The 21,564-nt window shown below is 46.1% G+C and overlaps 1 protein-coding gene across 4 annotated transcripts; it reads left to right on the forward strand.

The window, feature by feature from the left end:
* Positions 1-2,065: 2,065 nt before the first annotated feature.
* EIF4E2 (eukaryotic translation initiation factor 4E family member 2) lies at positions 2,066-21,445 on the forward strand. 4 transcript variants are annotated; one of them, XR_010474613.1, is made up of 8 exons: positions 2,066-2,224; positions 2,944-3,058; positions 4,343-4,477; positions 6,806-6,910; positions 9,776-9,928; positions 10,020-10,156; positions 18,378-18,476; positions 18,733-20,992. XR_010474613.1 is itself a non-coding variant. In XM_065073543.1 (8 exons), the coding sequence occupies exons 1-7, from the start codon at positions 2,205-2,207 to the stop codon at positions 18,421-18,423; spliced, it is 711 nt and encodes a 236-aa protein (XP_064929615.1). In that variant the 5' UTR covers positions 2,066-2,204; the 3' UTR covers positions 18,424-18,456; positions 20,959-21,445. The 4 variants fall into 4 exon arrangements, 3 of the variants coding, with proteins under 3 accessions (XP_064929615.1, XP_064929616.1, XP_064929617.1); XM_065073543.1 differs by having other exon boundaries at positions 18,378-18,456; positions 20,959-21,445; XM_065073544.1 differs by having other exon boundaries at positions 18,378-18,456; positions 18,641-20,992.
* The last annotated feature ends 119 nt before the right edge of the window (positions 21,446-21,564 follow it).

Here is a 21,564-nt window from a genome sequence, read left to right on the forward strand (position 1 = left end):
AAAATTCTGGAAGAACAGTGTCTGTATACACAATTAATTGTATCAGCAAAATGCTTTAAGTCCATACCCAGCCACGTGTAGGGGGTCTTCCCAAAGGATGAGACCTGTGTGGCTTTTGGGGAAGGTGTCTTTGAGAATACCAAGACCAAAGCCAGGGGTTGTGGGTCAGTGTGAAGCCTTCAGTTCAGCCTTTGCCCTTTTTTTGCAGGTTGTGTGTGTGAGAGGGTTTTTTTCCTCCCAGTTTCTGAATACTGTAATTACAGCATCTTCTGGTTCTCTAAAATCAATTTTTCAGAGCGCCTAATAATTTCTAAATAAGCTATTCTGTAGGAGATAGCACAGGGTGACCCTGTTTCTCACCCCGTAATAATTAGTTGGCGCTTGCACCGGGCAATTTCAAGAGAGCAATTGATATCTGGGCAACTTATGTCATCAGTTTTTGACTCTGTGACGAAGATTTTATGTTCTTTTTGTCTTTCAGTAGGACAGCTGAATTTGCCTCAATGTATTTTCTGTTTCCTATGACCAAGAGCAGTGGAAGAGTCCTTGACACTTTAACCTTGACGATTTCCCAGACAAGGAGGGAAACTGTGAACAGAGGAGCATTTTTCTGTTTTCTGCAGGTAAGAGCATCCTCAGTATTGCCCACAGTTCTCCTACAGTGACTGTTCCACATGCCAAGACTTTCTTAACATCTGATCTGCCACAAATATCTTTATTCATTCCAATAATAAGCTCTAGGTAGAGGGGGAAAAAAGGTGCTGATTTTGGAGACCTGCTGCAATTTCACTTCTTGAGGAGAAGAAACTAAGAGTAGCTGGTGAGCTGGTGTCTGAATTCCCCAGTAAAACTAACCACAATTGTGGTAGAATGCCAGCCTGTCCTGTGAGAAAACAAGGGCTGATCAAAGGTCCTCCAGAAGGCAGGGGATGGAAACCCATTTGCTGACTAAGAACTGGCCCCTGGAAGGCATTAGAAATCTTTTACTAATGTTGACATCAGCAGAGACCCAGAGGCCAGCAGAGGAAACAGCCCGTGGGGTTTATCTGTGAACAGGTCTCCACAGCAATTTGTGCAACACGCCCTTTCTGAAATATTGTTGTAAACTGCTGGACTTCAGAACACACAGACCTCATGTATGTGTACCTGCAACCAACTAGGAAATTCTTTATGCGTTTTTAAACTATTTCTGCTAATATTTATTTCTTAATAATTTTCTACGTCTTCTACGATTATGAACACAGGTTTGAGCCTATAAAACACCAGGATGGGAATTCTGGGGTAGGGATATTTAACCTGGGGCTGGGGAGACCTCTTTTCCCTGCTCTGCCACATTTCTGTGATTTCAGGGATGTTGCCTAGACACCCATTGCCTTTGATTCTAAATAGTAAAATAATACCAACAGCATGTTACTGTGTTTTGAAATAATATGCCCTAACACTATAGTAGCAGAGAACACGTAGTAACTCGCATATGTCGAACACCCTTTCTTCATATTCCTGCTGTACAGGCTGTGGATTTTCTCTTTCTCCACATCACAAGGTGGTGAAGAAGCAGAAACTACATCAGTCAGAAAACCATTTTCTAGTTAGAAATTATGGGTCATAGGTATGCAAAATACTAATGAGAAGATTCTGTGCTCATGAAGTAACGGGATCCATAAAGTGTGAGGAGACTGCCTGCCCTGCAGGGAGAGGGAAGCGCTGAGGGGTGTCCAGGCCTGTCTGTCACCACAGGAGGTGGGTCAGGCAGACCCCTTAAAGAGTGACTGACTGACTCCTGGAACTGTATCTACCAGAGACAAATGAACACTATGAATAAAATGGCAGGGTGCTTGAGCTTGCTGGCTGTGTCCCTGCAGCGAGGGAGCTGCGCTGCCGGGTCTGGGCGTCGTGTGAGGTGACGACCCGACCCGCGGCCTCACCCCGCGGCGGGTTCCCGCCTCTGCGGCGGGCTCACTTCGTGCCACTCCCAACATGGCGGACACACCGCGGTGGGTGCCTCTCCAGCGCCCACACCCAAGATGGCGGCGGGGAGGATACGTTTTTTCCCTTCCCCTCAGCTCCTTCCGCCCTGCCCCGTGCTTGTGCCGCCGTGGGGAAGCGCGGGGCGGCTCTCGCCGGAAGCGGCGGGAGGGTTTAGGGGGCGGACTCGGCGGAGCGGAAGTCGCTGAGGTGGACGGAGGTGGCGGCGGCGAGCGACGATGAACAACAAATTCGACGCGTGAGTCGGCGGCGCGGCCCCTCGGCACCCTCGTCCTCGGCACTGCGGGGGCTGCGCGGCCCCGCTCCCTGGCGGCCGCTCCGCGCTGCTCCCTCGGCGCCGGGCGGGCGGGCGGGACGCGATGAGTCACGGGCCGCGCTCAGCCCCGGCCCGGCCCCGCTCGGGTGCTGCTGCCGGGCCCTGAGGGGACGCGGGCCCGAGGGTGCGGGCAGCGGCGCAACCTGTGCGGGTGACGGGGCGGGGAGCCGCGGGCCGGCCGTGGGCCCTTCGCAGGGGTTGAGGAGGGCGGAGAGACCTGGGGGTGTCTGCTGGGCCGGGGCTGCCTCTGCTCGGCTCAGGGGTGCGGGGAGCTGGGTGCGAGGCAGGGACACCGAAGGGTCTCCGTGTTCGCCTCCTGAGTAGTTTAGGGACCCTGGCAGTAGTTGGGGTTTTCTGTGACAGATCCGTGTTTAGAATGAACTGCTTGAGTTTGTTCTAAAAGTCATTTTGTTGCTCGCTTGTGCTTCAAAGCGTGTGACTACAATTCCCGTGATGGGGTCTATGCAAAGTATTAATAACAGTAATAGTTTTCACTGTATGGGTTGTCAAGTGTAGATTTCCAAGTGCTGGTGGCCCTCGTGCCACGGAGGAGCTTAGAAGCAGAAACTGCTGGGGCTTGGTACGAAACTTCTCAGCTGCGAGATGCAAGGCTCACTTTTTGTGTTCTTTTTCTTTATCAGATTGAAAGATGATGATAGCGGAGACCATGACCAGAATGAGGAAAATAACACACAGAAAGACAGTGAGAAGGAAAAGAATGACCGAGAAAAACCACAGAGTACGACTAAGAGGAAGGTACAATGCTGGCACCTGTGTTCTGTCACTAGGGCACAATGTGGGGGTGTCCTCGGTTCAGGGATAAGGAAAATGTGTCTTGGTGGGCTGTGGTTGCTTAATGCACTGTTACTGTTGTAATGAGGACAGAGGGGCTACATTAACATTTGGATAATTTGACATAGTTTTTGGGAGTATGTAATCTGAGGGATGAGTGTTCCCTTCACAAACGCAGCTGGTGCTTTGTCAGGCTTTTGAATAGAAATGAGAAATAAAGCTCTATTTTTCTCCCCATTTTTGTTTTTTCTAAGAGCATATAGGGGAAGGACTGATTGACAGGGGAGTCGTGGCTTGCAGTTGGTTTACCAGGCTGTGTTTGTGCCACTGTTGAAATAACTCTTAAGACAGGGTCTCCGTGAGGGTCCTGTAGGCTAGCTAAGAAGGCATAAATTCATCCTGCTTTTTAATGTTAGCTTAGGAAAGCTGGTCTGTCTAAAGTAATTCAATCTTCAAATTTACCATAGACAAGAAGAGAGTATAGGTTTAAAGCCTAGTTATTCCTGTAACAATATAAAGTGAAACACTATGAGGGCTTTTGAGGGATTTTTTTTCGGTCCATTTTGACTCTCGGGTAATGAGCTCTCATTAGCCTCTCTTATGCTTATTAGAAGTCTTTTTAATCAGAAATGGATGTTTTGCTAATTGAAAAGTGATCACTGTCCAGTGCTAGCTATGGGTTCTACCAAAGCTTACATAACTAGTTCCAAGACAGACTAATCCTCCCAGACTGTCAGGGTGTTGGTTGCTTAAGGGAACTGGTGTCACCAAAGAGTTATAATTACTTTTGAATCATGGTTTAGTATAAATGGGTTTTGTTCTTTCCCGAGGATGAGAGTGGCTTTTTTTTTTCTTAATTTGAAAAAGTTTAACTCCTGTCCTTTTTAGTTTCTCTTTTCTTCTTTGAAATAGGAATAGTTAAGGACTAAAGGTAAAATTAGTAATATTGCCTTTACAAATTACAAGGGTTGCTTTTTCTGTGATGTTCTCCTGAGCTAAGTTATTATTTCCTTAGTTAACTCTGTGCTGTAAATTTCTAGTATTCTTTATAGTAGTCAGCTGCTATTAGCCTAATGGTCTATTTCAGAAAATGAATAGATGCTATTTTTCTGTAAAAATGAGGACCAGTTGTTTGGTTTAGAGTCTGTGAGGGCAGGACCATATGGACTTCTGATGCTGTGAGTGTAATTTTTCCCATTGCCCCTTCAGAGGAGCATGGAGGGGTAAGGATGCTTTTCTGTTCTGCAGGCTGTTGTCCCAGGGCCAGCTGAGCACCCCTTGCAGTACAATTACACCTTCTGGTACTCCAGACGAACACCGGGGAGGCCAACCAGCTCGCAGAGTTACGAACAGAACATCAAACAGATTGGCACCTTTGCCTCCGTGAGTATATCCCTGCTGTCCTTGTGTCCCTTGGGCACCACGTGGCTGTCGTGGCTGGCTTACCCCTGTGCTTTTGCTGTCAGGAACAGAGGAGATCAAGTGAATTTCCACGACTTGCGTGGGAGTTCTTGAATTGCCTACAGCAGGTGACGTGCCTTGAGAGTTCCCTGCCCTGTGCTAGAAATCTGGGCTGGCAGTAGTGGTAGTAGCTGGAGTAATCATAGAAAGTGAAAAGAACTCCCATGTAGCTTAAATGTGCTGGCTGGAGCAGGACTTGACAGGTGAGCAAGAGAAGAAAGGAACAGTTTCTCTGGGTGCTGTGGAGGTGTTGGCACATTGTCTTTTGCCTTTCTGGAAGTGATGAGTGAGGAGCAGTTTGCAGTGAAGTTCATTAAAAGGCAAACTGCGGTCCTGTTCCCCTTCCACTCCTTGTGGAATAAATTGAGCGTATCCTGGAAAGGCAGTGTGGTGCTATTGCATGGTACTGGCAGTGTAAAGCTGTCATTAACATCCTAAGATACATAAGCAAAACATGTCTCTGTTGTAGAGGCACCACATACAATACCATTCATAAGGCTGGAAAGTCTGGCTGCTCAGTGGTTTTGTAGTAAATCTAGTACTTTGTCCAGATTTTCCTGGGTCCCTTGCGAATGTTAATTTTGCCCACCAGTAAATCTCTGTCTTCTGTAATGTGAGAATTTGTAACAATATCCCTTTATCCCTTCTGGAGGCTGCAAAAATAGGCCTGTCCAAGCAGCTGGGTTGTGTTATTGCATCCACACAGGATAAGCGGGGGAAGAATAACTCTAAGCCTGTTGGATTGTGGGCTGTCACTGCTGCTATTCCCTTGTGTGAGCAAGTACTTTTAGCTCAGTGAATGAAAAATGTGGCTGCTGCATGATGATTCTGCAGTAACTTTTCAGTCTGTTAAATCAGTGTAGACTTAACAACGATTTATTTAGCTCCTTAGAGGAAAAACTTAACGCATTCTGTTGTGTGCTCTTTGCTACAAAGAATTTTTAGTCACTGTCATAGGTTGGAAGTGTTAGAGTTGAGTTAGGATGGGGAGAGACTGGCCAGCAGATGTGATGTGTTTGGTTCCAAATTCTCTTTAAGGAGGGGGAAGAACAAGCTTCAGAAAGAATTGTCCGAGCCTAAGTCTGGGATCAGATTTATTATTTTGGGTTTTTTTCAGTGGTAAACTCTATGAGCTTTTGAATTCTAACTGCTAAAGGACCTATTCATTCAGTGCAAGAATTTATTTCCACGCTGCATTTGGATCTGTCTAACAGAAATAGATTGCTTCTGACCCCACCTTAACTTGCTTCCTAATTTTATTGACTATAAAAGCAAATTCTTGCTTGGATGATGGAGGTCAGAGACTGGAGCAGAATTCCAAGTGCTGACCAAGTCGTTAAGGTCTCTGATAAAGTACTTGGGATGGTGTCTGACCCCTCCAGCTTCACTGCTGGTCTGCTTAATAGCTGTTGTCTTCCTGAGTAGAGTCTCCTTAAAATGTAGTAATTAGTATAATCTCTTCCAGTGTCTTGTTTGTTTTAAAGATCCAGCCTTTCTAAAATATTTTCTCATCCAGAGAATCTCAAAGGATAAACATGTTATTTTTACGAATTAGAAAAGATGATTCCCTCGTCTTCCAGTCAGATTGTCTGAAGTAAACACAGGAGTTCTGGAATGGAAACTGGTCAAAGTGAAGTGGTCCAAGCGTACCATGGCAGATTGTAAAGAGGAAATAAAGAGGTATTTAGGTGAAAGCTCTGAATGGTGCCTTAAGATCTTAAAACAGCACCAGAATGTGTCTTTTGTCTTAAAACGTGGATACAGTAAAATTAAATACAAAAATGTCTCATTTGGAGGCTCCTGCAGCCTCCACGATTGCAGAGTACTGTGGTTAATGCCGGGCTAATATATATGGTGTAGAGAGTCTTGGCTGTAGCTTATACGCTTGATGTATACCCACTAATTGAAAGCTTGGGCAGTACGATTTACAAGATACGTTTGGAACTGTTCTCCAGAGCAGCAGTTATCTTAGCACAGATTTCTCCAGACAAACACCAAGTAACTTTGGAGGCACCTGCTGAATATTTCAAGTGCTCATCTGGTAATGGAGCCAGCCAGGACCAGACTCCCAAGCTCTGATCCTACTGCTGCCTTCTGGGTATCCTGATCAACAGCCTTGTGACAAGAAAGTAGAACAGAAGAAGGGAAGGTGGCTCTGGCCAGCTGGCGGAGAAAGGGAAGCCTGTTTCTTTAGGGAACTTGGCTGTTAACAGTTTGAGCAGCCTCATTGTGTGGTTCATGTCATTGCAGGTGGAGCAGTTCTGGCGGTTTTACAGTCACATGGTACGTCCCGGGGACCTGACAGGCCATAGTGACTTTCATCTTTTCAAAGAAGGGATCAAACCCATGTGGGAGGTGAGTTGGAGCTTTCATTTCTACCTTGGTATTTTCCCAGAGTATTCTAGAGGGAACCTTCCACAGCAAAGGGACTCTTGGTCATTAAATGACTCTCCAGGCTTCTCTTGGGTGCAGTATTTCATTCTGGCTTTCATGTAAACTTGTCGCCAGGCTCTGTCCCATGTCACCTAGCAGTCTTGTGACCTGCTGGCAGAGGGGGGAGATGAGAGAGTTGCCAGCTGCACTCCCACAGAGATTGTGGAACTGCCTTTGCCTGCGGGTCCAGAGGATCTCTGCGCAGTTACCTGAAGCTCAATGTGGAGGGGACCCCACTTAAGCTCTGTGCCTCTTAATATAGACACTTGGCCCTTATTATGACTTTGTCCAGTTACAGCAGTATGGGGCTTTCATCTAGAAGGGCTGGACCTCTTAAATGGAATTCAACAAAGCTTATAGGAAATGAACCCTCCTTTTCCAGACAAAGAAGAGGTGCATATGGTTAAAGCCTACAGCTGTACTTCTTTTGCTTTTTTAGTTTCAGGGCATTTAATTTGTTTCTGTTCATTCCTATCCAAAATCTGTTAGAAAGAAAAAAAAATCTCAGCCCAGCAAATCATTCTTCCAGTTCCTGGCCTGCTTCCAGCGATGACCAATACCATCGCAGTATGAGGATTTTATGTGTTGCTCCGAAGCACCTAATTATGCTGCTTGGTCCTAAGAAATTTATATGTGACCCTAGCTGGCAATTATTTTAAGCAAGGTGTTTTATAGCCAGTTACTGCAAATACAATTTATATAAAACATTTAACCCTCTTTGGACTCCTGGTGAGCTAGCTGCTCTGATAATGTGTCAACCAGAGAGTCCACAAGTTAATGATACTGGAATTTCTATAAAGTGTTTCTCTGTAGCCATTTTATGGTGGAGAGATTTGTTTTTTCACTTGTGGCTCCACTCCCTTCTTGTATTTATAGAAGAGGACCCACAATCTTGCTGCTGACCTTGCCTTTGCTTGCTTTGCAGGGCTTTGTTTCTGCACTTTTCCCTCCTAAACTAATCCTTGCTTACTGTCATTGTTTAGGCACATAGGTGCATATATGTAGCTCTTACCTTTTCTGGATCCATCTGTGCCTTTTCTGGGTAAAGTCAGAAACGCTAAGTGTAATGTTCCTTGGTGATTTACTGGGCTGCAGATCATTATTATTATTCTGGTAAAGGGAAATCAAATGCTTGACTGAACCGAAGCTTGTTTAACCTGAAAGAAAACTAACAATAACCATAAAACATGCAATACAGCATCTGCCTCCCAATCACTGTTCTCTTTCTAGCCTTGAACCTGCTTGAACCCCCTTTGAAATATTTTAAGCAATACCGTTTTCTCTTCTGACCCCTATTAGTCATTGTGGAAAGTTTGAGGAGTTAAACCCAACTCCCTGCTTAAAGGCTGAAGCCTAGATGGCTTAATTCTTACAGTGTGATGTTCACAGCTTGGAAAACAAGGATGCTTAATGACAAAGTAGTTTGCTTCTCATGGGAGTATGCCACATTCCTGGAATGTGTTGATTTAGATTCCTCACCTTGCATGTGGCTGCTCACATGCTCTGGGGTTTGTCCAGAGCCGACACCTTCTGCTTTCAGCTCAGGCTTTAGCACTTTACTGAAAATGGGGAGTCTGGTGAATGCTGCTGCTACGCTGGCACTTCCAGGATTCTTCAGGATTGCTTCGTTAGCACTTGCTGTCTCTGAGAGCACACAAGTGTTTTGTTTTATCTGAGCCCTAAAGAGTCTTTATAGCTAAAATGAAGTTAACTTGTTTCATTAAAGCCTGGGCTGCCCTGCCTGGCATCTTTAAGGAGTGTCCCATCTTGGCAGAGGGGATTGCTGGTGATTTGGCCAGGGATGTCCTGTGTTGTGCAGTCCGCTCTGCATTATCCTTTGTTCTTCTCTGTCCTAGACCTGTCTTCCCTTTCCCTTCCTTACTGCCACCTCTTTGTCTTGTTCCTACCCCTGTCTTTGGCTTTGGATGGAGTTTGTTCCTCTCTCACCGTGTAAGATTTCCCAGCTACAGTGTTGTACAAGGGCGTGCCACAGGGTTCTGCACAGAAGAGGAGCTCCTGTTTCACACAGGTGTGCGTTCTGTGAAGCCGGGGCGTCTGTAGCAGTCTTCAGCACTTTTTCAGGTGCAACATATGGAATCACAATATTGAGGTGACAGACTGGGGACTTAGTGTAATTTTTTTCTTTATCCCCTCATTTTCAGTTATCATCCTGAGTCACCACAGTCTTGGAACAAACATTCAGCCGTATGATGTGTGATAATATCAGTGGCTCCCAGAGAACAAACTGGTCATTTCTGTGTTAGCACAGTTTGTGAGCCCATTCCTGGAAATGTGGAAGGAAAGCGTTTATCAATTTTTACCTTGCTTTTAAATATCACTTTGAATTCTTTCCCTGACTTCCATGTTCTGTGATAAGGGATTTTTCCAGTTTTACAAGCAGAACTACATGTGGAGAGGATTAGATGAAGGGGGAATTGGTCTCAGGTTTAGAAATAGTTTTAGGATCCTTGCTGCTGGTTCTGTGTGCAGATTGGCAGGCTGGTGCGAAGTCTTTTCTAGTGGGATCAAAACACGAGAGCTCAAGTCTTCAGTGCATAGAACTTTGGAATGCTGAGAGTCATTGTTTCAAATACTTTGTATTCAAAGCAGTATACATCTGTCTCTGCTTGTATGGGGGAGAAGTGAAATGCTTTTGCTTGAAAATACCTCCATTCTGTCCCTTGCCCCACCCAATCAATATCTGCCATGTCTGTGTCTTTGCTGTCTTGGGGGAAGCAGAAAAAATAGCTAGAAGAAAACAAATTGATTTCTTGCCCCTCTTTCTAGGATGATGCCAACAAAAATGGAGGTAAATGGATTATCCGTCTGCGAAAGGGTTTAGCGTCACGATGCTGGGAGAATCTCATTCTGGCAATGTTGGGAGAACAGTTTATGGTGGGGGAAGAAATCTGCGGGGCAGTCGTCTCTGTCCGATTCCAGGTAAGCACTTCTGAGAACTGGCATGTACTTCCATTTGGAAGCTGGGCTACAAAAACTACCATCTGCTTACCCCTCCCTTGCTGTTCTGTAGGAGGATATTATCTCAATATGGAACAAGACAGCCAGCGACCAGGCCACGACAGCCCGGATACGTGACACGTTACGAAGAGTGCTCAACCTACCTCCCAACACCATCATGGAATATAAAACACACACCGATAGCATCAAGTACGTGTGGTGGCAGGGGGAGGGCTTGCTGCTGGTTGCATGCATGTTTGAGCAATTTAATGCAGATCGCAAGAACTGAGAGAAGTGCTTGCGTGCATTGGGGCTGTTCGCTGTGAACAGTAATACAAACAGCAGCAATTGTTGCCAGGGCACTTCAAAAGCCAAATATCTGTGTCATTATCGTGCTGTTGTTAGGGTCATTTGGTTCTAGTAGTAAAACCTTATTTTTTTGAAGTGTATAGTCTGTAGCTTTGTTAGCAATCCACCCAGCCTGTCACTTGGGAGAGATGTGCAGCCCCGTGTGGGACTGTGGCTTGATGTATTCAAAGACAAGATTGCAGTGGGGGGGGACGAGATCGTTTGAATAAATAGAGATTCTGGGGAATAAAGTGCGGAAGCTAACGGGGATTTATAGTGCCATTAGACTTATAAATGGTCTTGGGAAAGTGCTGTGTGAATTTACAGTGCTGTACAAATGATTTCTAATCATAATAAACGTCATATATTAAGTCTTCCAGGCCCTGGTGGCAGAGGCTCTTTAACAAGACCAGAAGATCACGGTACACAGAGGGGACAGCTGTATTTTTAAATAAACCTATTATAGCTTACCATGCCAGGCCATTCAGGGCGACTTTTATTTCCCACAAAGTGACGAAAAATTGCATATGTAGCTATTAGAGATGAATAATGTAATTTATTTTTTTTTTTAAAGCGTGTTATAAACCAATACACCGATTAGGTCATATTGGTTAAATTAATGCTTGAAAAGGTGTACCCAGAAAAAAGAATTGAAACAAATTAATAAGACATTGATAGAGCAGTGAGTTTTCTCATCTAGCCCATAATCAGGGTACAAATACTTTTCATTACTTGCTTTCATTATGCTCACTTGTCCATTCGACATATTCACCCTGTCATCAGCATGCTGGCAAACAGTTTGGTGAGGTCAGTCCTGTTTGTAGCAGACAAGTCGCTTCCAGTTGTGGCCAATTTTGAGTGTGGGCCACTAGCAATAACACAGAGGTCTTGTTTGAAGTGCCTGTGGGCATCTAGTGTTCCATGTGACCCTCCCCACTGTGTGCGTAGGAAAGAGAAAGGATAGAAAAATTATTATTATTAAACTGAATCTTTTCCATGCAGATTTGATTTCTGAAAGTTCCCACTTCTGTTGAACTCTTGTATTCATGATTTTTGCCAGTAACGTTTCTTATGCACCTTTTGCCAGGAGAGGGCACTATGGACTCTATGTCTGTGTTACGAGATAGTAGAGTGCTGGTGTGGACACACAACAGGATATTTTACTCCTGTTCAGCAGTAGCAGACTGCAGACTGTGGTGATGCAGCTTTGAGGTGTGAGGTGTTTGACTTCTCAGTCTCTGCAGAGAAGCTGTGTCCTGACCCAGCTGTCCAAAGCTGTGGTGGTTGCTTGTGTAGCAAGTTCAGAGTAGAAACGATGTGGCCTTTCCCTTATAAGCTGTTGCCACCAGGACTTCTAGGACTGAGAATGCTGCTATAGCAATGTTTGTAGCTGTTCTTGCTCTGGCAGGTGCCAGTCCTTGGGTAATGGTGCATCCAATGTCGTGGCTGTATTTCCCTGTGACAGTGTAACATGCCATGGTTGCTGCCCCCTCTTCCTGCATAGCATCGAAGTTTCATTATGTGCTGCTGACATGTGGTGCAAAATGAGCTTGTCCAGGAATAACAGGTGTTTGAGGAATGAAGTTTAGTAGCTCAGATTACAGCTGGAAGCAATTCTTAAATAGGGGCGGACTGGCTTGTCTCCCACCTATTATTTTGTGTGTAGGAGGGATAGTCAGGAGTTGGTTTGATGGTGCCCTGGTAAGGTCTAAGCAATTCACCTTCCACCACGTAGGGGGATTGTGCGAGCTCTTTTTTTCCACTGCCCCAAGCTGCAGCAGCCTGATTGCCATGCTGTCCAACATCTCCTTCTAATGGCACTGGTGTAAATTCAGAGCAGAACTGCTTGCTGGTGGAGTTTCTATGTAGTGACGTGTGGACTGACTTGTGCCTTTCTCACCTAGTGGCAGCAACTGCAGAGAGGTGAGGGTACCTGTTTTGTTGACAGAGAAGAACAGGACAGCCCCAGCTTTCAATCTGACTCTGCTTGGCTATGCTTCATATCATTAAGGATCTCTCACTAATGAAGAATCTCTTGTGTAACTATTTCTATCCTCCATAAAGTCTGGCTTCTTTTCCTCACCCATCTATCAAGCCCTGTTGAAATACTGTCCGTCATGAATAAACTCCACTTATGCTGTGCATGTACCATGTGATTTATGACTCAGGAGAGCTTTCTAGCCAGCACTCTATATTCACACTCTGGCTGTGTTTTATGAAAGGCTCTAATGGAAGAGCCTTTGTCAGGGCTGCCTTTCTAGGGGGGCTTGTGGCATTTTTCATTTGTATGGGCCACATCTCTCCACTAGAGCTCTGCTCATGTGCAGGGTTTGATTGGCATTGATTGGGCTTCGGGGAAGGGAGCACGCTTAGCAAGAAAAGAACAGGCGTTTCTCAAAACCTTGACTTTTAGGTAGTGAATTGACCTGGATTAGCTTTTGACACACTGTAAATGAATGCTTCTGTAGAAATTACTAGTGTGCTCCTCACTGTGGAACCTGAGTCCTGTGTTTCAGGCTTCATATATTTCTTTTGTGATGTTGCATTTCATGTTAACTCATTTTTAGACACCATTTTTCATGAGTTGTCAGTGAGGCTGCAGCCCCCTTTGTTTCAGAAAATGGTGGTGCTGCCAAGCTGTGTTTGAAAAGTATCTGTTGCTTCACAGCTATTCCAAGGAGCTGTTCTGCATTCTGTCCTTTTTGCTGTCAGTAGTGGGGCTTGTGCATTTAGCTAGATAAGCAGATCTTTCATTGCAATTTTCCTGTGTTTGTCCTTTCTCTTGCTTGCGATATTGACAAGCTGCCTAAATCCCAGCCAGTGGAAGGGTCAGCCTAGTCTGTATTAATTTCCAATCTTCCTAGAAGAGCTAGAGCAATCTCTTGGACTCTGCTTAATTCCAGGGGATTTATAGTACCTTAGACGTTACAATGCTGAGCATCTGAAAAGTACATGTGTGACATTTTGTGGGCTCCCTTGTTTAAATAGCTGGAGAGAAATCACTTCTCTCCATTCCCTTGGACGTGGACTGAGAGAGGTGCGCTCGGTTGTAGTGAACCACTTAATAGATTCTGTTCATCGGTGTTCTTAACCTTGGAGGTGACATAGTCCAGCAGTGACAGTGGGTTATGGACAGTGGTACTCCCTGTGGTTTGGAATTAAGGGGGGGTGGAAAAAGAATGATCTTTTGCTGCCTTTGGAGGTGCACTGTGCTTGTTTTGAAAGCATAATATTGGTGGCTACGGCCTGGTCATGTCTCAGCCTTTTGCCCTGCCTGGGGTTTTCAGCCTTTTCTGCACCAATAACCGTGTGGTCAGTGACCGTCTCCTGTGTTGAGAGCTCCCACGTGCACCAGCGTCCAGGAATCCCAGGCAAATTCCACAACATTGCTTCAGATGCCAGGAGAGATCAGACCTGTGGCCACACAGCAGCTGCCACTGAGCTGGCTGCTCTCGAAATATTTTGGTTGCTGTGTGACTTTATGGATCGTCCTGTCAGCTCTAAAGCAAGGCTGCTTTTTCTGAAAACAAAGCTTCAGTTATTTGTATGTGCCTGCTGCAGTGAGAGCTGAGCAGGGTATAAAACTCTCCTTTCAAAGTCACCACTGATAACTAATGGGACGGCTCGAGTAAATGAGAAGAATAGTTGATCTTAATAGGGCTGGCACTGGGTTCATTTCACTGCAGGCAGCTGGAGGAAATGGCCTTGGACTAAATTTTAGCTGGGAAACAAGCAGATATCCTATAGAAGGAATAAGGGGCAAGGTTCTTGGGACAAAGCAGTGAGGTATGACAAAGAAAAGAGAAATCCCCATGGAAGTGTCAGGTGTTTGACAAGATTTTCGTGAGGCAGCAAGCTGGTGGTGGGGTGCCTGTGAGAAGTGTCCCTTGTTGCTACATCAGAGCTCAGCCAATTCTGTTAGCTCTGTTGTATTTTTATAGCACTAGTTTCCATCCACTTGCTAATTTCCAAGACTTTAGAAGAACTTCTCACTGCTGCTGTCCTAGTTGTGTTATCTTTATCTTATGTGGTGTGGGCCGGGTTAACCTTGTCTGAAGTTGGGTGGTTTGTGGATGGGACACGCAGACACTGTCTGATGCCCATCAGTGGAAGGCTGGTTGCCTTGGATCTTGCCAGCTCTAGTGAGTTCTGTTTCACCTTTATTCCTTCAAGCCTGAGAGCAGGAATAAAAGCTAAAGGAGGGTGGTGAGGTTCTGCATTTGGTAGCTGTCCTCCTGACTATCTGCAATACTGGCTTAATTCATTTATCACTCCATTCTCCAGTTCCAGTAATATTTCCAGGTGCCACAAGTCCAAGAGCACTTCTGTAGACCTGTGCTTTGAAATGATGGATTCATTGATTTGCTCTCCATCACCACAGTATGCTTTATTCAGAAGTATCCGTGACTTTGTAAAAAGCTTCCTTATCTCGGTGGCCTGTCTCTTACCAAAGAAGTGACTATTACCTATTTATTTCATGTTTCTTTTTAAGGAGGTCGGTTCAGATGTGTTCATTTCAACATCGTGATGGCTTCCCTATTTGCCTTTGCTGCAGATACTGCCAGATATGTGAAAGAATTATTTCAGGCTAGAAGAATATCCTGGATTTTTTTAAAGCTATGGGATTTCAGGCCTGTCACAAACTTCTAAACTGGCTTTGAACAAATCCCAAGTGCTGTGATAGAGCACGGGGAGCACGCAGGACGAGGCTGTGCTGCTCTGGACACGGTTGCAGAGTGTGGCGGGTGGTCACTGCTGGGAGGTGACGTGCAGGCTGGCAGAGGGGACGGACCCTGGTGGCTGTCGTGGGGGTGGCACGCACCATGAGCTCGCTGTCTGCTTTTTTAGCTGGGGAAGGCGACAGTAGAGAAAGAAGGCTGCACGGGGAAATACTGAAGGGGAACTGCTAGGACTAAAGATTGAAGGTGGTTGGAGAAAACAGCAAGTGCTTCTTGCGCAACGGTGATTTGGAAAGTCCCTTGAAGCAGCTGTGGCTGTTCTTCCTCTTTTTACTGGAGCCTCTCATAGTGGCTCCTTTTTGCATTTTCTTTCTTTTCCCCAGCTTACTTGGTGGGGATAAAGGGAGCCCTGCCTGGATCCTCACCGTGAGCGGTGTGGGAGAGGGTGGGAAGTTTCAGCAGTTGTGGGTCAGGAACGAGTGTGGAAGAACAGCTCTGGCTGGCTTTATTTAGCCTGCTAGTGCTTCCATTTCGCATCTGTTCAGTGGGAATAACCTAAGTGCTGGGGATCAATTCACTGAGTATCTGACTGCTGCGCAGGCAGGATAGCAATAAGGTACTAAAAATGTCTATACATAAAAATAACCTCTTAGACTGTCTGGCACTGTGCCTTTGGCACGTCACAGGTCGTAAAGATTATGCCAGATGAAATTAACTGGCAGCCTTGTTCGGTATGAAATGGAGAGCAGTTTGCCCCACTAGCACAGTTTAGGTACATTAGAGCAGACACATCCTGGTGAATTTTTTCAGTCAAGTCAGCAGATAGTTGGAGTAATTAGTACTATAATATGTATGAGGGTCTTGGCTTAAAAATTCTTGGCTAGAAGATCTTTTTCTGTATGTCTCTGAGAAGGACTTGGCAGCTGAAGGACTATGTGCATGATATTATTAGGATGTTGGAACAGGAAACTCCTTGGTTTAAGAGGGGTAATAAATTATTGATTATGTTGACAAATAATCTGCCCTTGTGTCCCTTCTGTAGAGAACAGAAGTTACAAATTTGGAGAGAACTGTGGGAGAGGAAGGGAGGATGTGGGTGGTGGAAATGTGGTAGAAATACAAGGCAGGAGAGGCTGGAGGGAAGACATGAAAGTAGAGACTGCATGGCTGGAGATGCGCGTAGCTTTCCAGTCTGTATTCAACAGCTCAGAGGGCTTCAGATCACATTTCTCTTCCCCCTAACTTTCTTCTGGAGGGAGGCAGTTGCACCCACACTGTCTGGTACCATGTGCTGACTGGGTGACATGGGCAGTCTTCCTTGCTCTGGAAGGTTTCTTGGCCTTGAACAATGCTGTGTCTGGGGAGACTTGGGGGAAGGTTCCCATTTAGAGACCTCTGTGCTGCTGCCTTGCTTAGAATGAGCCCCTTGAGGGTTTGTCTCTCCTCCAGGCAGCATACTGCTGTATGTCAAGCTGAATTGCAGATCTGACCTCAGCAATCATCTGTGAGATGCGTCACTTCGTCCTTCTTCTGCAGACCGATTCACCCTTGATTTTGCCCTGCACTTGCCCAACTGAGTGTTGAGGGGAGGCTGGTGTACGAATGCAGCACGGCTGTCCTGCGTGCTGTCCTGTCGCATCTTCAGCACCCTTTGCTGTCTTCCTCACGTTGCCTTGGCCTTCAAGGGCTCACGTCTGAGGGTCAGCCAGAGATGCCATGTAGCTTTGGGACTCCCATGGATGACTGTTACTCACTTGTCCATCCTAGTCAAGATCAGGATTTTGAGCTACTGTGGATGGAGGGAGACTGAGGAGAAACCCCAGCCAGCTGTAGATAAGTGCTCTCTTAGACCAGCTGATCACCTTGGCAGTTCACAAGAGCCTGTGACTTGCAGGGCTATGAAGATCTAGTTGCTTCTTGGAAGTTTTGTCAGAGCAGTTTTGAACTGGGAAGAGCTGGAGTGCTTTGCCACTCACGGGGCTTGTGCTGGGGGTGCCGAAGTCAGTGATCTTTAGGATTTCGCTTCCAGCACTTTCAAAAGAGCGATTTGCTGTCCTGTGGTCTGGGAAGGCAGTGTCACAAACTCCACGCTGTACACTACAGTGACAAGCATCTTGCTCATGCCCTTTGTTGGGTTCCTAGCAAGACTGCCAGTATGTGCTGTAGTCTTGCAGAGGACACTGCAGGTGCTCTGCCAGTATACTATGTGTTCATTTGGACTATGTCTTTGCTGAGAAAGAGCATGTGAAAACTGAGCTGCTTTTACACACAGTGGTGAGGAGCTTGTCCCAGTGAGGCTCAGGTAAGAGCCAGGTGGAGGGTCTGTTTTCGGCACAGATGCTGACTAATACAGGATTTCCATTTCTGATCTCTCCTGCCATGTTGCAGTGGCCAGATGTGGCAATGCAGAAAACAAGATGTGAAGTAGCTTCTCAGTACCAGCAACAAAATCTGCAGGACAGTGTGGGTTTGTGACTTACCTGGGTTCCCTTTAAGGTCCCTCCAACTCCATGGGACTCTCTGTGTTCCATAAATTACTTGGCACGTGCTGTGGGCACCAGCGCTGTTTTGCTGGGCATGGGGGAGCTATGAGGTTCTTTGATGTCTCTGATCCCAGAAGATAATAATCATGCTCACATTAACCTCAGCATCTTTTCCCTGAGAGGGCTTTCAGTATGCTGCCTTCGTAAAACAGACAGCAATTTTTCAGTCTGCTAGCTTTGTCCGTCAGTAACGTTCCCCGCCAGGGAATGCAGTGTTAGGCCTGTCCCTCTAACTTATCTGAAAACATTTTCGTTTCAGAAAGCTGTAATATTTTTACTGGGCCATCATTAACAATGCAGGTTTACAATAGGAAATGAGACTTTCTAATAACAATTGGATTCTGCTGCCCGATCGAAGAATATTGTAATAACTAAGCTGTGTGGCATTAAAAGAAGACCCTTTTGGGAGGATTACTACATACGCAAGTGTGTGGTGGAGCATGAGGCCAGTGACTGGCTGAATTCAACCAGCCAAGGAAAATGATAATCCTCCAGAAAAATGTAACATTGGCTATTTTATTAGCAAAAGGAAATAGATATTCCATTGGTGGCTGGGAAGGTCATACCTGTCTCTGGGTATTAATGTGGCTGTATCACCAGCAGCCATTGGGAGCGCTTCATGTCTGTGCAGAACGTTAAAGCTGCCTCGCGCTGTCAGATGTTTGGCTGGGTTTTAAGGATGCTTCTGTCCACTGGGGCTATCGGAGAATATTGCCTTGCTCTCCGAAGACAAGTGCCTTTCAAACGCCATTGAATGTTTCTGCTCTCGTTAAAAGTTAAGAAGCCTGTGATCTGAAGTGCTGTTTTTTTGTTTCTTTTTTTTTTATTTATTTTTAATTTTTTTTCCCTCTGGCTTGCCAGGGCCTGGGAGGAGTTTCATGGCCTGGTGAACAGCAGTGGCCGCTGATCGAACGTTCCCCCTCCCTCTGTCACACCCAGGGTAGGGCCTCATCTTTCTTTGTATGTGACTTGATGGCATACCTCTCAGCTTCCAACCCTCTTCCCACGGGCTGGTGTGTTCTCTTGCCTTGTGGGCCTGGTGATGGGCCCATTCTGCTACTGACTCTTTCCCAAAGGTCAAAATGATTTTTTTTTTTAAAGTTGTTTTTTTTTTTTGACCAAAGCCTCCATTCACTCAGCATTTGCTGTTGTGCTGGTGTGTCCTTCCTCTGTGCAAGGCACTCATGTCCCAGACCTGATCCCAGGAGGCTGAGAGGTATGTCTTCAGCTTGGGTCTGCTGCCTAGGGTTGCCTGTCAGATGTGGAGTGGTAAATGAATGCTGAGTACATCCACGTGATGGACACTGAGCTTGGCAAACGTGCCTTTGCTCTTGACAGTGGGCTGAAGCAAAATAAATTAGTCTGTCAGTAAAAGCTTGTTCAGGAAGGACAGACGGTAGTTACTGTATTTAGAAATAATAATGCTGTGGCTAATGAGATGAAACCACCTTCTACTTCTGGTAGTGGCGACTGGCCATGTGCAGAGAAAATAGCCAAGGTGAGCTCAGGGCTGTTGTGAGCCTCACAGCTCAGATTGTTTTCCCCCTCCAGCGCCCACTTCCCTCATGACAGGACCTTTCCTTACCCAGGGCTTGCAGCAGCCCTGGCGGTGCGACTTGTGTTTGGTTGTAGCCAAGTAGGATTGCGGCACTGCCAAGTGCCAGAACGGGGGAGCCCTCTGGAAGGAAACTTTACATTGCCCAGTTCCCACCCCGTGGTGGTACGTGGCTGTTCCAGCACAGCCAAGCTGTAAGGGGCAAGAGGGCATCCCAAAACCTCCTTCTGCACCGTTGGGCAGGCAGTGCTCTCATAGCTCCCTCCAAAGTCCTGGGTGGAGTTAATACTGTTCCTCACAGATCTGGCTTTTTACGAGGATCAATGATTACAAAACATTACACAGGCACCTAGTAGTGTTTTTATTGTTAGATGACATTCAAATGGCCTTCCAGAAGAGGAAACCAGCTCAGTTCGTGAAATACCAGTCTCAGAAGGCAGGAACTGTGCCAAGTGTATCGGAAAACAGTGACAGAGTTGATTTAGCTCCCAGCTGGATTGGGCTGCCTGTGATTGAGCAGAGGGCCTGGGCCACCCTGATAAAGGCAAAAGGAGGGGAAATGTAAAAACCTGTCCAAAAGACAGCTAACCAAAGTGTTCTGCTCTCCTGAGGCAGATGGCACGGGTGAAAGTACAGTATGGGATGGAAAACCAAACCATTGTTGCAAATTAACCGGAATACAGTTAATGAATCCTGAATCACGTTCCACAAATGGCAGCACAGCCTGCTTTGCTGGCAAGTGCAAAGGTGAACCCCAGTCTTATGCAGATGGCCTCCAGCGTGGTTTTTTGTGTCATGTCATAGCAGAGTAACTTGTTTAACTCTCTAAAGAGTGTTTTTTACTTCCTTCTGCTCCTCCAGCTCTCCAGCCCACCTCTTGGAGGTGTTCCAGCACGCACTGTGCTGTTACAGCTCTTCGTGGCACACAGTGCTAGCGCAAGGGTGTAAGCAGAGTTTTACAGTCCTGCAGAGCACCTTGCTCCTGAAGCTGCTGCCACAGCTCTGCCGATTTGGTGTGATAGGTGCTGGGGCATCCCTAGGTGTTTGGTTTGGGCAACTTACTGCCCTGGCCCTCTTATGGGAAGAGCTGCCCAACCTATCATCTCAAAAGATTTGTAATCTCATTTATTTCTATTTGAGTTTAAAAAAACACACCACCTTTCTATTAATGCGTAAATACGCTTTGCCTGCTGCTGCTCACAGGCTAGCAGTAAGTGCTAACAAAGAGGTTTCTGTAACGTGCCACATCTTCAGTTGCTGCCACGTGCCACAAGACTACACAAATGAAGGTTGTGGACCAGCAGTCTGCTCTTTGTCAGTAGCCCCTGTCAGTGGCTATACTCCTGTGAGTAAAAGGTAATGAAGAAACTCTTCTATTTAAACTTGAGGGAAACATCCCTTTCAGATTAGATATTTGTTTAAGGTAGGATGAACCAGAGAGCTAAGCTTGACAGCATGACAAAAGAAGCCTAAGTGCAAGGGACGGTGTCAGGAGAAGATTGGACTGACATGTTTGTGCTCCAGGCAGAACCCCTGAGGACAAATGTTTGGGAAGGAGGAGATGAGATCTTGCAGGTTGTTCAAATTCCAGAATCTATCGGGGAAATTTCCAGAGACTGTAATATGCTTTGCTCTCAGGAGGTGATATTTTTTCTTCCTGATGAATGGGAATGAACGAGGCTCTCCCTGTATTCCAGGTGTTCTGGAACAGCAGGTTGACTTGTGTGAAAAGTGTCCAGTTAGCAGATCTGCTTAGGAGGCTTAATGAGCATTGATTTGAGTGACATACTGGGATGGCAACACTGGTAGCTGTGGTGGGTGGAATGGGGGTTGCTGTAATCTGAAGGAATGCACACCTTTAACCTCTTTCTCCTCTCTGTTTTCCAGGGATAATTCAAGCTTTCGAAACACAAAAATCACATTGTGAGAACAAGAGTTGGCACTAAGCTCCTCTCTCCGTGTTGAAAGCACTGAGAGGTCTCCACCAGTGCCCTCCGACCTCTGAAGGGACTCATGGGCCGCTCTCTCGCACTCCTCCTTGGAGGAAGGATCCATCTGAAATCCTCCAGCAGCGTTGACAATAGAGGCTGATTTTTGTCATACACAAACTTTTTTTTAGCAGTGGGGCGGGAGGCCAACCTTTCAATTAGCAATGTGCCCTTGGGGGCCGCATCTTGCAGCACTTTCCTCTCTTTCTCTACATGGCGTGCAGGATCTCTGGGATTCTGCCTCAACGTCAGAGCCTTTTGCTGAGGGATACCAGTATTATAAATCTCTCTGCAGCTGGGAGGAGCTTCCCAGTTGAGAGTCAGCCCTATGGCTTTCAGATGCCCCCTTTCAGCTCTGCCAATAAATTATTGGGTCTCTTTGTTTCTTTCAGTCTCTCTTTTTTTTTGTCTCTGGAAATCGGTGGGTGGTATTTCTCTAGGCTGTGGTAAATCCCTAGACCTCCTTCTGCCAGCTCTGCAAAGCATCTTCCTCTGAGCTGCAGCA

This window comes from Columba livia, chromosome 9 (assembly GCF_036013475.1).
Source record: "Columba livia isolate bColLiv1 breed racing homer chromosome 9, bColLiv1.pat.W.v2, whole genome shotgun sequence".
Taxonomy (NCBI): Eukaryota; Metazoa; Chordata; class Aves; order Columbiformes; family Columbidae; genus Columba; species Columba livia.

Excerpts from the sequence above, each read along its gene's own strand:
- EIF4E2 (XM_065073543.1), top strand. The coding sequence starts at position 2,205 with ATGAACAACAAATTCGACGC. Across the intron at positions 2,225-2,943 it reads ATGAACAACAAATTCGACGC|ATTGAAAGATGATGATAGCG; the intron begins GTGAGTCGGCGG and ends TTTCTTTATCAG. Across the intron at positions 10,157-18,377 it reads ACACACACCGATAGCATCAA|GGCCTGGGAGGAGTTTCATG; the intron begins GTACGTGTGGTG and ends CTGGCTTGCCAG.